Source organism: Mercenaria mercenaria, chromosome 1, assembly GCF_021730395.1.
Source record: "Mercenaria mercenaria strain notata chromosome 1, MADL_Memer_1, whole genome shotgun sequence".
Taxonomy (NCBI): domain Eukaryota; kingdom Metazoa; phylum Mollusca; class Bivalvia; order Venerida; family Veneridae; genus Mercenaria; species Mercenaria mercenaria.
In genome coordinates, this window is record NC_069361.1 from 28,943,978 (window position 1) to 28,961,131 (window position 17,154).

At 35.1% G+C, this 17,154-nt stretch overlaps 1 protein-coding gene across 1 annotated transcript in view; it reads left to right on the forward strand.

Moving 5' to 3' along the window:
• Nucleotides 1-17,154, forward strand: part of LOC123542642 (cleavage and polyadenylation specificity factor subunit 2-like) — a 176,695-nt gene that overhangs the window by 85,739 nt on the left and 73,802 nt on the right. The window contains exon 9 of the mRNA XM_053538095.1: nt 13,835-13,957. Coding sequence (XP_053394070.1) covers nt 13,835-13,957 — 123 coding nt within the window. The remainder of the gene's footprint in view (nt 1-13,834; nt 13,958-17,154) is intronic.

The following is a 17,154-nucleotide window of genomic DNA, read 5'->3' on the forward strand; positions in this document are numbered from 1 at the left end:
TCCGCAGATATTATAGTTAGATAGAAATATAGAATATGGATAATAATTGCAACAAATAAGTTGGACAAGAATTATTAATTATGTCTCCCACCACACAGTGGTGTGGGAGACATATTGATTTACTCCAGTCTGTGTGTCTGTCTGTCAGTCACAAAGCTTGTCCGCACTCTAAGTCTAACATTTCTCATCCGATTTTCACCAAACTTAAGCAAAATGTGTTTGACCATAAGACCTCGGCCAAGTTCGATAACTAGTCAAATCGGTCCAGGCATCTTGGAGTTATGGCCCTTGAATTACCAAAAATCGGGCTTTTTACTCTTGTCCGCACTCTAAATCAAAGATTTCTCATCCGATCTTCACCAAACTTGAACAAAATGTGTTTGACCATGAGACCTCAGCCAAGTTCGATAACTAGCCAAATAGGTCCAGGCATTTTGGAATTACGGCCCTTGAATTACCGAAAAATCAGCCTTTTTACTCTTGTCAGCACTCTAAGTCGAACATTTCTCATCTGATCTTCACCAAACTTGAACAAAATGTGTTGGACCATAAGCCCTCAGACAAATTCGATAATGAGCCAAATCGGCCCAGGCACTTTGGAGTTCTGGCCCTTGAATCATAGTGAGTAAACAGTATATAAAGACTGACTTGCTATTTAGATGATAAGGCAGTTATGGGAGACATTCGCTTTTCTCAAAAGCAGCTCTAGTTTTTATTTCACAATGAACCAAAATTAATAATGAAACATGTGAAGCTGTTGGTAGTTCTGTAGTCTTGAAAATGTTAATATTTATTGATGTCTAATTTCTCTATGAATTTTCATGAAATTCATTCCAGTTTCTACTGTAACAATGGTAATATGCAAGGGTTTTCTGTGTCTGTGGAATTTAAGTTTGTATCAACAAAGTACTGCCTTAATTTGAGAAAAACTGTAGAGGTCAGCAGAGGTCATATTTGCAACTGTGATGTTTTGCAGCCCACACTGTGTCCTTAGATCAGTCTTTACCAATTCCTGTAAATAGAAAGACCTTGTCAGACCACAGTCTTAATATTGCCTTAACAGCTTTATTAACAAAAAAAAACAAAACAAAGTTATAAAATCAACAATGGGTTTATTTTTCTTCATGAATAAAAATAAGAACAATTTCATGATGAAAAATTACCCAGGTAGTGATAATTAAATTCTTATCACAATCTAGTTCCAGTATTAGAAAGGAAATTACATGTATCAGTCATGAACAAACACAGGATTACTTCATATACGTTTTTAGCTCATCTGATTTTTTGAAAAAAAATGATGAGTTATTGTCATCACTTGAGCGGTTGTCGGCGTCGGCGTCGGCGTTGCCTGGTTAAGTTTTATGTTTAGGTCAGCTTTTCTCCTAAACTATCAAAGCTATTGCTTTGAAACTTGGAATACTTGTTCACCATCATAAGCTGACCCTGTATAGCAAGAAACATAACTCCATCTTGCTTTTTGCAAGATTTATGGCCCCTTTTGTACTTAGGAAATATCAGATTTCTTGGTTAAGTTTTATGTTTAGGTCAACTTTTCTCCTAAACTATCAAAGCTATTGCTTTGAAACTTGGAATACTTGTTCACCATCATAAGCAGACCTTGTACATCAAGAAACATAACTCCATCTTGCTTTTTGCAAGATTTATTGCCCCTTTTGGACTTAGAAAATCAGTTTTCTTGGTTAAGTTTTATGTTTAGGTCAGCTTTTATCCTAAACTATCAAAGCTATTGCTTTAAAACTTGCAACACTTGTTCACCATCATAAGTTGACCCTGTATAGCAAGAAACATAACTCCGTCCTGCTTTTTGCAAGATTTATGGCCCCTTTTGGACTTAGAAAATATCAGATTTCTTGGTTAAGTTTTATGTTTAGGTCAACTTTTTCTCTTAAACTATCAAAGCTATTGCTTTGAAACTTGCAACACTTGTTCACCATCATAAGCTGACCCTGTACAGCAAGCAACATAACTCCATCCTGCTTTTTGCAATAATTATTGCCCCTTTTGGACTTAGAAAATCATTTTCTTGGTTGAATATTATGTTTAAGTCAACTTTTCTCATAAACTATCAAAGCTATTGCTTTAAAACTTGCAACAGCTTTTCACCATCATAAGTGGACACTGTACATCAAGAAACATAACTCTATCCTGCTTTTTGCAAGAATGATGGCCCTTTTTAGACTTAGAAAATCATGGGTAGGACAATATTTCTATTACACAAAAAAAATCAGATGAGCGTCAGCACCCGCAAGGCGGTGCTCTTGTTCCAGTGTCAGATTATTGGTACTTTTTAGAACTTCAGATTTTGATTATTCTAAAATATAATTTATAGGCAGCAAAAAACATGAATTACGTAGTTTTAGTATCAAGAAATGTAATACAGTGCAAGCCCCTAGCTTGTCTACAGTTAACATTACAGAACAAAACTAGAATAAAGGAAGTAATAAAAAGTGGTTAACTGCTTTTAATGGCAGTTTTTAGCTCACCTGACCACAAAGTGGTCATGGTGAGCTATTAAGATCGATGGATGTCTGTCATCTGTCCTATGCCCACATTTAGTTTGTTTACATTCTAGCATCCATAAATCCAAAGCAGTCTTAATCAAACTTTGTCACAATGTATGTGACCACAAGATCTCGGATGAGTTCGATTATGGCTTGATTGAACCAGCATGTTTAGAGTTATGGGCTCTTGAATTAGAAAAATTGCTATATTGCTCTTTGTTTACACTCAAGCACCTTCATTTTTAGCTTGACTATTTAAAGAATAGTCTAGCTATTCTACTCGCCCTGGCATCCGCGTTGGCGTCACACCTTGGTTAAAGTTTTGCATGCAAGTACATACAGCTATCATTTAAAGGCATATAGCTTTGAAACTTATTTTTTCTTTTTCTAGGTCAATTACCAACCTCACTGGGTCAAGTTCCATAACTCTGACATGTATTTTGAGCAAATTATGCCCCCTTTTGGACTTAGAAAATCCTGGTTAAAGTTTTACATGCAAGTTACTATCTCCAAAACTAATGCAGATTTTTAGCTTGACTATTCAAAGAATAGTCTAGCTATTCTACCCGCCCTGGCGTCGGCGTTGGCATCACACCTTGGTTAAAGTTTTGCATGCAAGTACATACAGCTATCATTCAAAGGCATATAGCTTTGAAACTTATTTTTTCTTTTTCTAGGTCAATTACCAACCTCACTGGGTCAAGTTCCATAACTCTGACATGTATTTTGAGCAAATTATGCCCCCTTTTGGACTTAGAAAATCCTGGTTAAAGTTTTACATGCAAGTTACTATCTCCAAAACTAATGCAGATATTGAATTGAAACTTCACATGTGTCTTTGGGGTTATAAAACTAGTTGATAGCATCAAGTCCCATAACTCTGACCTGCATTTTAGCCAAATTATACCCCCTTTTGGACTTAGAAAATCCTGGTTAATGTTTTGCGTGCAAGTACATACAGCTATTACTAAAAGGGATATAGATTTGAAACTTTTTCTTTCTTTTTCTAGATAAATTACCAACGTCACTGGGTCAAGTCCGATAACTCTGACATGTATTTTGGGGAAATTATGACCCTTCTTGGACTTAGAAAATTCTGGTTAAAGTTTTACATGCAAGTTACTATCTCCAAAACTAATGCAGATATTGAATTGAAACTTCACAATGTCATGTGCCTTCGGGGTTATAAAACTAGTTGATAGCATCAAGTCCCATAACTCTGATATCCATTTTGGTCAAATTATGTCCCCTTTTGAACTTAAAACTCTTTTGATATTTTAACATTTTGGGTAATATTTTCCTGCTTTTGGGACAATATTTCGAATAGTCGAGCTTGGCTGTCTTATGGACAGCTCTTGTTTCACCAGTCCTAATCATATTTATACAGAATGTTTATGACTTTAATATGTTGGATGAGTTTGATTTTGAGCAAAATGGGAACAGCAGGACCAGTAGGAGTTCAGTGCCCTTGATTTTACAGAAGTTGCTGTATTTTGACTTCTTTACACTCTAGCCCTTTCATTTCTTCTCCAGTTCAGATCATATTTACACACAATGTCTATAACTATAAGATCTTGGATGAGTTTGGTTATAAAAATGAATCAGACTAGTAGGACCAGAGTTATATGCCCTTGATTTACAAAACTTGCTCTATTTCACATTATCCACCCTCTTATCATCTTCATTGTTTCATCAATTCTACTAATATTTGTATAGAATGTGTATAACTCTAAGATCTTGGTCAAGTTTGATTATGGGCTGGATTGTCAAGTATCACCATGTCAAATATTTAGGGCTGTCATCGATAGAAATGATATCGATGTATCAACGATATTTTTTTGTCGATCGATTATCGATTCCCATTTTCAAAAATCGATATTTTACAGAGACAAAAAACTATCCAAATAAACACTCAGACCCTATAAAACAACTAAAGCTCTCAAAGTTGTAAATTTGGATAAATGCAAAAAAAGGAGTGAAGGCAAAATAAAAATGAAAGATGTTATTAATTTTCATGTATTTCTTTTATTTCATAAATACAAATACAACAAAATCAAACAGAAATATGGAAAGTAGGCAATAAAACTTAAAATGGCCTTTACAATAAGGTATATAGTATGCATATGAACAAATAGGTCGTTAATCTAACTTAATAATCAATATATCGATGTATCGTCGATATTTGTCTTCTGATATATTGGTATCGTCGATACGCCTAAGACCCAATCAATGACAGCCCTACAAATATTGCTTTATTTTAAATTGTTTACACTCTGGCATCTTCATTTCTTCACCAGTCCTCATACTATTATTTATGGGATTAAATTTATTATGTCTTTCAGGTGGTCTCATATGATCAGAGTAGATAACTCTGGATTGATTTATGTAAAATTACCTCCCTTTCTCTTAACATTTAGCCTGCTGGCAGCAAGTGATTCTGCCTTTGCGACTAGTGCAGACCAAGATCAGCCTGCACGTCCGTAGTGAAGTTTTGAAAAATTACGTTTCATTGCCGCAAATTCTACTTTGTAGAAAAGTAACTGATTCGAACATGCTGGAACTAAAAGCCCTCCAAAAAAGCTTTTGGTGGGTTTCAGTGGGGTTGGGAGGTGAATAGTGCATTTATTGGGTGAAGGAGGATGAGTGTTTATTAAAGTGTATTATGGTATATGTGTGTATATTTATCTTCCTGCATAATTGCATGCAGTTGTACAGATCTTTCTGTCAGATTACAAGAAAGTCATTTGTCATCCTGCTGTTATCTGTCAGTTCTTGTTTTATTGCAGGGACTGTGTATCAAGGTCTACATTTATTTTTTTTCTCATGATCTGTCAATTCAATCAGACATTATTTGTTAGGGTTCTGTAGTTAGATTCTCCTAAAAGTACACAACATTTCCAAGACAAAAATTTCCAGGAAAATTCATGCAGGAATGTGATTTTTAAATGCCAAGGCTATGCATTGCCAGATCAAAATTTCCTGCAAACATCCAAATCTGTTAATGAAAATATTTTTTATCAGAGTCTGTGTCAGGGTGAGCAGTTATGATGGGCCTGTGACTGTCATCTGGTGTTAGCTTTTCACCTATAAACAACATCTTTTCGTGACCTGCTGGATGGATCACTAGCAAAGTTGGTCTATAGGATCCATGTAAGGTCCTCTCTATGGTTTGTTTAATTTAAGGGCCACCAAGGCTTAAAGTAGAAACATCTTTATACAACTTCTCATGAACAGCTTGATGGATCATTACCAAATTTGGTTTATAGCATCCTTGTAAGGTCATTAATTTTAAGGCTGTTCTACTGGTAAGGCATTTTTTAGGCTATCACAGCAAAATAGAGAAAAAAAACTTTGAATAACTTATATTTGAATGAACTTCTTAAAGGATGTTCGCCAAACTTGGTCAGAAATAAGATCAGATGGTCAAGGTCCTCTTCAGGTGAGCCACTTAGGCCCATTTGACCTCTTGTTTCATGTGTGACCATAGGAACCATCCCCACCAACACTATCGGACATCCCCCTTCCCACACAGTAATTGTCAGGGCACACTCTTTAGGGTTAATCACCTTGAAAAACTCCAGAATAAGATGGCAATTTCTTGGCTTTTCGTACAGATGCTCACTTTCATTATTTAAATTAAATTGATATCCTGAATGGACTTTTCGACATCAGATTGTTTGTTAATGAAATCTCCAACACTGATGTTAGCGTCAAAATGTCAGTATCTTTTTTGGGGGGTCTGTATGATATTGCAGCAGTGGATTTCCCTAAATTGAACTTCCTTCTCATAAAATTTCTCTAAATTATTGATGTTACTTAAATATTTTGTAAATGAAAATTTAATGCATCTTATATAAATTAATTGATTTGGCGTCAGTTTCTCAATTTTGTTCTCGGTTTTCATAAATGTTTGATAGGTTTAATAAATTTTTAGTTGTGTATAGCTAGATAGATGAGTTTTGTTGTTGACAACTTTCAAGGCTGCTTGCTGTTTTTCATTATTAAAATTTTGACACTTTATCAATAAATAAAAGAATGTGCAAATATTGTCTAGTTATCCTGGTGTGCAGATGATAGGCTACTGTCCACGTCATCAAAAACGCTGAAATTAATTCTTAAAATCTGGTAACAAAAGAAAATTGTTATATTGAGCATGATATTCTAGGAGTTTTGCTCACGACCAGAAGCTGGCTTATACTAGTAGTGATGTGAAAAAGATGTTGATACATGAAACTCTGTAACTGTAGTTGATGGTGTTTAAGATAGGATTAAAGAAACGAGATACAATCATGCTTTTGGCAGATATTGAAAGTCTCTTATTTGCAGCCAGAGAGGTCATAGCTTGTGTGTTGTAAGTCTGAAATAAAAACTGTTTATCTAAAATAATTTCCTTACAAATAGGCTTCTAAAAATGTGAAACATCCTGCTGCCCTTCACAGTTACCATACAAAACAGTATCATGTAATAGAACAATATGAAACAGTTCAGCTGCTATGCTGCAAAAAAAAATTTTAAAGAAAAGAATTGGCATATTAAAGTAGTTTCATTTACTGTCTTTAGTAAAGTGGAGAGTAAATCAGTTATTTTCTGTTCTCACATGACAAATTCAGCAAACAATAAATCGCTATATGTAAAGGAATATTTAGACTTCATATATTGGCAGTAAAAATGTTACAAATATATATTCAGCCATGTCTTAATATTCTATAGATATCAGAAAGGTTTTGACATCTGACATAAAGTAACACAAATTTTTTAATATACGCTTACACAAGAGCAGTTTGAAAAACACTTAGTGCACCCCTTCCCCAACAGCTTCTGCCATTTTCAGCCCCGTGATCGCTGTGACCTTAACCTTTGACCTACTAAACCCCAAAACAATAGGGGTCATCATCTTCATAAGCCCAGTTAACATGCTATCAAGTTTAATCAAGAAGATACTGGGTCAGATGGTTCTCAACTGTTATCAAGGTTCAGACACCTGTGGCCTTGACCTTTGACTTATTGGCCCCCAAAGTTGTAGGGGTCATCTGCTTGATAAGTCCAATCATGCTTTCAAGTTTGGCCCCTGCTACCTTGACTTTTGACCTACTGAACCTGAAAACTCTAGGCATCTTTTACTTTATAAGCCTATATAGTGTGAAGGTTCTGGGTAAAGTGGTTCTAAAGTTACTGGGTTGAAAACATTCGCTCTACCAACAGACAGACAGACTGGCTGTCAAACTGACGTGACCAACAGTTGCAAAGCAATATGCCCCACTTCTTCAAAAGCGGTGCGGGGGCATTAAAATATAATCATTGAAATTTTAATTAAGGTATGAGATACATTTTCATCGTCATTAACATCACTGTCATTATCAGCTGTTATTTTATAAGTGTTCCAATATTTTTCTTCATAAATGTCTAGAATAAGTAAAACCAGTACATTTGCTAGAAAAATATTATGGAATAAAGGATTGGTGTGCTGGGCCTCCTACAAGTACTTACTGCCAATATTGAGATTTGGGGTGAAGAGAAAAGTTGAGTTTGTCATATATTATTGAAATAAAATGAAATTCTCAGCGTTTTGAATAATTTCATATTAAGGAATGGGGTGGGGGTGTAATTACAAAATTTTATGAAATATCAATAAAACATACAAAGTCATTTGTTACATAATGATCTAACACTTAGAAATGTGTCTTTTTTTACCTTGTACCTTAAATAAATATATAGAGGATATTTGTTTGTTTTGAGTGAATATGGAATACATCTCACTGAGAAGTGAGATAATTTCAAATATTTTCACAAGCGCGTAGCGCGAGTGTCGAAAATGTGAACATTTTCTCACTTCGAGGTGAGATATAGTCAATATTCATGAAAAACAAACAAACTTTCTTTTTATTTTATGCTCAATTACGTTGAGATGTGCATTTTGCAACAATTTTTATCTCAGTGCAGGAAACAGGTGCGCGTAAACAGACATGACGTCAGATGTGTTGTGACGTTAGAAAGACGCACACAACATAAAGTTCCATTTTATTTTATTTTTTGCTGCATAACGTTATGAAATTCTCATTAAGTAAAATAAGTTGAATCGGGAAATATACTATAAAGAACAAAGTGCGACTACAATTTTCATCCTGTTTTAAGCAAATAATTTAAAATTCATACACAATGTATAAGGGGGTGGAGCTATTTCTCTCACAGTGTGAAAATATAGATTTCATATTTTCACAGTGTGAGTGATGAGATATAAAAATATTTAACTTATAGAATACAGTATTTCATTAGTTAGCATAAAATAAAACAGAATATACAAAGAGTGAAATATTTTCTTCTTGAAGGTGAACAAATATGTGCAACAATGATAATTTTACCAGTCTGGAGAGGCAATGTTTTCTTTCTTTGTCACAGAATTGTACTTCTAATCTTGTGTTGGCAGCTACACTTTCCGTGACCGAAGCTAAATCCAGCTATTGTAATTTTTGTTTCTCTACCACTTGTGATGCTGGGACAAATTTTCTAATTTATATGCAAATTCTGTGTCATTTTGGTAACAGCTGTTTGTAATGATATTATTTATATTTTGAAAAGCTGTTTCCCATGAGTCAGTTTATTCTTTCATTGTTGCTAAATTTAATTTCAAACAGAAGTATTTTATCTGGTCTGTTCATAGATGAATATTGTTCTAGCAGTAGTTTCTTAGCAACCAGCCTAGAGCAGAAGAAACTGTAGTAAATTAACTAGAAAATTTAAGGCACTTCTGGACTTGTGATACATCACAAAATCAGGACAGGTGAGAAATCACTAGAGACATTACTAAACCAAGCTCAACACTATAGGAGAGGTAAGACATCACAAAATCATGTTTCAAACTAAAGGAAAGGTGAGACATCAATAAATCATGTTCCACACTATAGGCTACGTGGCCAAGTGGTTAAGGTTGCTGACTTCAAATCACCTGCCCCTCATTGATGTGGGTTCGAGCCTCACTCGGGACGTTGAATTCTTCATGTGAGGAAGTCATCCAGCTTGCTTACGGAAGGCCAGTGGTTCTACCCAGGTGCCCGTTTGTGATGAAATAATGCACGGAGGGGCACCTGGGGTCTTCCTCCACCATCAAAGCTGGAAAGTTGCCATATGACCTATGATTGTGTCAGTGCGACGTTAAACCCAACAAGATAAATAAATGTATATAGTTGCTTGTATAATTGCTAACTCATACCTTCTCATTTTTTCTCATACTATTTGTTTAACTATACCACCATACACAATGTATTATATGTAATGGCGATGAACATGTATATATGTTTATGCCTAATAAGCTGTTGTATTGAATTGAATTGGTGAGACATCACTAAATCATGTTCCCAACTATAGGTCAGGTGAGACATCACTAAATAAAGTTCCAAAATATAGATCAGGTGAGACATCACTAAATCATGTTCCAAAATATAGATCAGGTGAGACATCACTAAATCATGTTCCAAAATATAGATCAGGTGAGACATCACTAAATCATGTTCCCAACTATAGGTCAGGTGAGACATCACTAAATAAAGTTCCAAAATATAGATCAGGTGAGACATCACTAAATCATGTTCCCAACTATAGGTCAGGTGAGACATCACTAAATAAAGTTCCAAAATATAGATCAGGTGAGACATCACTAAATCAAGTTCCAAAATATAGATCAGGTGAGACATCACTAAATCAAGTTCCAAAATATAGATCAGGTGAGACATCACTAAATCAATTAAGTTCCAAAATATAGATCAGGTGAGACATCACTAAATCATGTTCCAAAATATAGATCAGGTGAGACATCACTAAATCATGTGTCAGGTGAGACATCACTAAATAAAGTTCCAAAATATAGATCAGGTGAGACATCACTAAATCATGTTCCAAAATATAGATCAGGTGAGACATCACTAAATCAAGTTCCAAAATATAGGTCAGGTGAGACATCACTAAATCAAGTTCCAAAATATAGATCAGGTGAGACATCACTAAATCAAGTTCCAAAATATAGATCAGGTGAGACATCACTAAATCAAGTTCCAAAATATAGGTCAGGGGAGACCTCACTAAATCGTGTTCCACACTATTGTTAAAGTATCTCCTGCAAAAAGAAACATGATTGTGTAACTCCAGTCTTTTTGGTATAGAAAAAGATATAAGCAATGTCTCCTCAATGACAAGAAGTCTTTTGTAATATTGAGTGTAATGACTGTAATCTGTATGAAGCATGTCATCACTGTAACTGCACACAAGAAGTAATGCAACTGGATTAAGTGATGTCCTGTAAGTAACAAGTAACATGATTCTGTAATATGGAGTATGGATTATGATTGAGCATTTCTGTAGTATGGAACAGAATTATGCAGTGTCCCTTCAGTAACATGAAACATCTAGAGTGTAAAATTTCACTATTATACATTGTGCCACTCCTGTCCTGTAGACTGAAACATGATTCAGTAACACTAACATCTCCTGAAATACTGATATCCTACTCTGCCCAGTAATATGAAACTTCCATCTTTTTGTATGTAACAGGATTAAGCTATGTCCCATCAGTAACTTGAAGCATGGGCCTGTAAAATTAATGCGAATGTCTTTTCTGCAATATTTTTCCAGTAAAAGGTTATAACACACTAAATAGTTGTTGTTCTTTATTCTATATAAAATGGACCTATTATTAATGGCCGTAACATGAAACATGACATGGCTCCCTTGCAACATGGAATATATGTTTGCAATTTCTCAGCTTGAATATGGAACCTGATACAATAACTTATTTCCTAAATAAGAAAATGGCTTTGTATAATGTCTCTTTTATGATATGACTAAGCAATTTCTGTCTTGTGATAAAGAGCATAATTTAATCTAGTGTATCACTATTGTGGTATGGAACAGATGTTGGCAATGTCTCTGGTTAAAAGTCTCTCCAGTAACAGGGAGAAGTTTCAGTAACATGAAGCCCTCTTCCGTTATATGAAGCATGATTTAATAATATCTCTTGTAATAGGAAAAGGGATGTTTGCAGTGACTGTCTCCTTTAATTATATTGTACAGTTGCTCTCACAATGTATCGTAGAACACAACACAAAATATGGAATATGTTTAAGGATTGTTCCTGAGAACTTGTGGGCAGTGTTAATAATTCTTTGTAATAAGAAACTCAATTTATTTTAGGAACCTGCGATCTTAATGTCATGTAAGTGCTTCTGTGTGACTGACTGTAGTGCCATTCTTATATCTGAAGGAGTGCAAGCAATTTATATGTAGTAGTGTTCAGGGTATCAGTCAAAATTTCTGTCAGTTAATCAGCCTGAGCATAATTATGTCTCCCTTACCACTGGGGTAGACATACTGTGAAATCATTAATATTCGTAGGGGACTGATTTCTGTGGATTTTGTGGTTGAGTCAGTTCACGAATAATCCCAATGAACAAGTAAAATTCCCATTCATTTTATGTTCAAAAGTTGAAATCCTCGATTCATATCCCCACAAAATTGCCGTTTTGACCAAAACTACGAAATCTCATGCCCACAAAATTAAATGATTTTACAGTACTGTTTTTGCTCTGTCTGTCCGTCCGTCCGTACGTCACACTTCATTTCCGATCAAGAACTGGAGAACCATTTGACTTAGAACCTTCAAACTTCATAGATTGGCAGGGCTTATGAAGTAGATGGCCCCTGTGGTTTTTGGGGTCACTCCATCAAAGGCCAAGGTCACAGTGGCCTGAATACGGAAAACCATTTCCGATGAGTAACTTGAGAACCACTTGACCCAGATTGTTGAAACTTCATAGGATGATTGGACATGCAGAGTAGATGACCCCTATTGATTTTAGGGTCAGTCTGTTAAAGGTCAAGGTCACAGGGGCCTGAACATGGAAAACCATTTCTGATCAAGAACTTGAGAACCATGTTGACCCAGAATGTTGAAACTTCATAGGATGATTGGACATGCAGAGTAGATGACCCCTATTGATTTTGGGGTCACTCTATTACAGGTCAGGGTCACAGCGGACAGAACATGGAAATCCATTTCTGGTCAATAACTTTAGAATCATCTGACATAGAACCTTCAAACTTCACAGGGTGATAGGACTTACAGGGTAGATGACCCCTATTGTTTTTGGGGTGACTCCATCAAAGGTCAAGGCCACAGAGGCCATCTGTCTGTCACACTTCATTTTCTATCAATAACCAGGAGAACCATTTCACCTACAGCCTTCAAACTTCATGGGCGATAGGGCTTACGTAGAAGATGACCCCTATTATTTTTGTGGTTACTAGATCAAAGATCAAGGTTACAGGGGCCTGAACATGGAAAACAGTTTCTGATCAATAACTTGAGAACCACTTGACCCAGAATGTTGAAACTTCATTGTATGATTAAATTTATAGAGTAGATGACCCCTATTGCTTTTTGGGTCACTTGATCAAAAGTCAAGGTCACAGGGACCAGAACATGGAAAACGGTTTCCGATCAATAACTTGCAAACCATTTGACCCAGAACCTTCAAATTTCATAGGATGATAGGACTTAAAGAGTAGATGACCCTTATCATTTTTGGGGTCACTTGAGCTAAGATCAAGGTCACAGGAGCCTGAACATAGAAAACTCTTTCAGATCAATAACTTGAGAACCGCTTGACCAAGAATGTTGAAACTTAATAGGATGATTGGACATGCAGAGTAGATGACCCCTATTGATTTTGGGGTCACTCGATCAAAGGTCAAGGTTTCAGTGACCTAAACATGGAAATCAGTTTACAATCCATAACTTGAAAACCACTAGTCCCAGAATGGGATGATTGGACATGCCAAGTAGATGATCCCTATTGCAGCCAACAGTGTCTCTTTGACTTTCGCTCTTGTCCCCTATTGACTTCTTGCCTATACGGCTATTCATTGAGGGAGACATGCGCTTTTCTACAAAAGCATCATCTAGTTAACCACATAATGTTGCTTTGTTCAAAAGTGGTTTAAACAGCTACTTCTGAATTTTTAATCTTTTACATAAACATCTTGGTTTCATAGTTCAGTATAACTAAAATTAATTTTACATGCATATTACAAAAACTAGAATAGTAATTATGTTTTAAATTTATTTTTGGCAGAGTTCTTTGAAGATTTTTTGTCAGCTATCACATCACCAAAAATTAGTTCATGACGAGATCATTACACCATGATTAATCATCACATCCATAATACATTGTTTCTTAACTTAGATGATTTTGAGAGAACCCTCAAGCAATAATGACTATTGTTAATTGCTTTTAATTGATAAATGTTATATTAAATTGTTTCAGGTTGAATGGATGAGTGACAAGATAATGCGAGCGTTTGAGGACCACAGAAGTAACCCCTACCACTTCAAACACATGAAACTGTGCCATAACCTCTCCGAACTGGGCAAGATTCCTGAGCCTAAGGTAACACTAGTGCAGCACTGTTACTCCTATAATACACCATTAGATCTTTTTGTATATTTATATGCAGTAATTTATGTTATCATAATTATGGCATATTAAAAAAAATTATTGGATGGTCTGCTGGTCATTGAACCACAGTCCCATGCCCTTCTGGGACAAATTGCATATAAAAAGAATTAAAACACTGTCGTACCCATGCAAGATAGTAAAGGACAACTAACAGGTTCTGAACACTTGGTATTGTTGGATAGATTAATTCTGAATGTAACGGCTAGACTGCCAATAAAAACATTGTTTTAGATCACTTCTAGGAAAATTCCTCACTTGGTTAAATCTTTTTAAGGAATGATGGCAATTCTGAATACCCTCACAGACTTTCTCTTGCTCTTGCATTTTGCTGTGATCAAAAGCATTTGAAATTAAATTTATTTAATCTGCAAATTGTATTTTTTTTTTTTAATTTGATGTTTGTCCAAACATAAGAATGGTTTAGAACCAGGGTAAAGCATTCTGAGAACCTTCAATAATCTTTTATAAGCAAAAGTGCAAAAACATTAAATTGGAAGTTTTGGTGCCAAATCACATTTAGCTGTCTGTCAGCTCAATGGTGGTTTTGGCTCAGGGAACAAGACTATGTTTTACCTTGTCACGGAATGATTTATTTCAGAATTATCAACCATACTTACCAAACATGACAAAATAATGTAGTTCAGGCAGTTTTCACTCTCATTCTAAACAATGTTTGCAAATTTTCATCTCCTTAATATACCATTAAGGGCATGTTATATCTGCAGTTTTACTCTATTCCCAATTTCCCACCCTTCACCCCCAGATAGATAGTGTAGCATTTTGCGAAAGGGGGATTCGGGAAGGGCAATATTTATGAAGGGTCCAAACTTTCAGAGTTGTTTTATGTACTTTTAACAAAAATTTTGTTAGTGAAAAAAAATATAAATCAAAGGAATTTTGAATGAATTTTTAACACTTGTTACCAACATAATGCTAAAATGTACTTATGACATCACAATTTTTAATATATGTATAAAGTTATGTTTTATGATTATTATGGAGTGATGGAATGCTTATACAGGATAATGTGGTAGAGCTGGTTCAGGGTTGGTGTGTGTGTTGGGTGTGTGTGTGGGGTGGGGGGGGTATTCAGCCTTAAGCAATGCAGTACAACAATGATTCTAATTTCAAGTTTTGATGAAACTCGATCTTATTTTTCAAAATGATTTAAAACATTATTGCATTAACAGATATATGTCAGAATTTCTAGCTGCAGCAGCTGCCTACAAATCATGATTCCCAATAGTTTTGACATATTTTGCTGTTTTATTTCTGGTACCTCAAATCAAAAGTAATTCTCAATTTGTGTCTGTTTTCATAGGTTAAATGCTGGGTACTAATATAATGGATAAAGTGTATCATATGCAGTTTATGCAGTCATTGTGAATTTTGCGTTTTATCTTTTGGAAGTCATACAGATTCCTTTGCTGTTCAGCATTTTTTCTCTTCAGATTAGAACAAAATAACCTTTAATATCCGGGGATATTACTCCAGCGAAAATATAGAAAACATGTCTTACTTCAGTGAAAATACAGAAAATGTTTTCATTGCAATGAAGAATTGATACAAAATACATATGTCATCAAGATAATATAGTAAAAGGTCTTTGTTAACTTAATTAGCTTTGTCTTCCCTAAATTACATTAAATACACAAAGAAGTCAGTGACCTAACTTTCTACATTAATTACCCAAGAGCTTAAGTATTCTCCCACCTAGTTATTTCCATAAGCAGATTACAGGAAATTCTGTAGAGCACTCACCACAGTAAATTCAAAAAGGCCTGTTAATTAAGTTGTAACAATGCCCAGGTGATCTGATTACTAGGTATCATGATAAGAGCAATTAAGTATTGATGAGTTAGTTACACCTCCACTGACATTTCTCCCACATCTGAAGACTTTTAGCTCTGCTATACCAAATGAATGGAGGCCCGTACTACTTGCCCTCGTGTTTGCATCCATATTTGGTGTGCAGCAGCATGCAAGATTTATCAGGGTCCACCAGAGCTAAAACAATAGAAATTCGCCTCTTGAACCACTTGATAGATTTTCACCATACTTGTTCAGTAGCATCCATGAATGGACCTCATTTAAGTGACCTCTGCATCTACCGTAATTTTCCCAAACTTAGGCATTAAGTATCCTGAAGTAAGTATCAAGAAAGTAGGTCAAGTTTGTTTACATTGTTTTTCTTGACCCAAATTTTCAGCCTTGGCTAAAAGTAGAAAAGACTAAATGCTTCTAATCGTAACCTTTCATATGTGATTTATTCTAGGTCAAAAAGTCATGGTTATGTGAGAGACTTGTTTATATCAAATTCTTTATTTTTTAAGTAGTTATGAGAAGAAGTCATTAAAATTGTCTGTTATTTTTTTAACCATTTGCAGTAAAGTAGAAACACTGAGACCTGATATGCTTTGATTGGTCAAAACATAGTAAGTCCAGTACTGTGGTGTAACTTCTTTTTAAGGAAATTACGAATGTAATAATATACATTTTTGTATATGAAAATAAGGCAGCTGTTTAAACAGACTTTCAAATTTAGTATCAGACTAGCGGAATTTCATTCTTATACAGTAATCCCTTCGCTGGTGTTCCCTAGAAATTAGAGACAAACCTAAGAAAAATGTACTTAAATGGGTGGGAGTTTGAGCCCATTAAATAATGTTTCGTCAGGGTGGCTGTAAATGTGTCATGAAATTAGCAACTGCTTCCTATATATCTTATAATACACTGTTCCCACCGGAGACATGAGTTTTTTTTGTCAGATTATTGGTCGTGACTTTTTTTCCCACTTGGCAAAATTAGCGTCATGCTAGACTTCAGTGTTCTTATGTTAACACCACCTCTGAGCTTAATTGATGTGTGTCTTGTGAAAGTCCTCATTTAAGTGGAATTATATGTTACAGAAGGGAAAATTGACATTCTATTATCAAATTGTTTGTAACAAATTTGTCAAAGATGTCAAATTGGCTCTAAGGCCTTTCCAAATTAATTCTCATTAATTTTTTTGCTCTGACATAATTATAGGAATTAATGAAATTGTCCCTCTGTAGATCAGTCTGTCCCAATCTTGTCCAGAGAATAACATAGAAACTCAGCAAGACTTAAAGTATGGGTAGGTCACC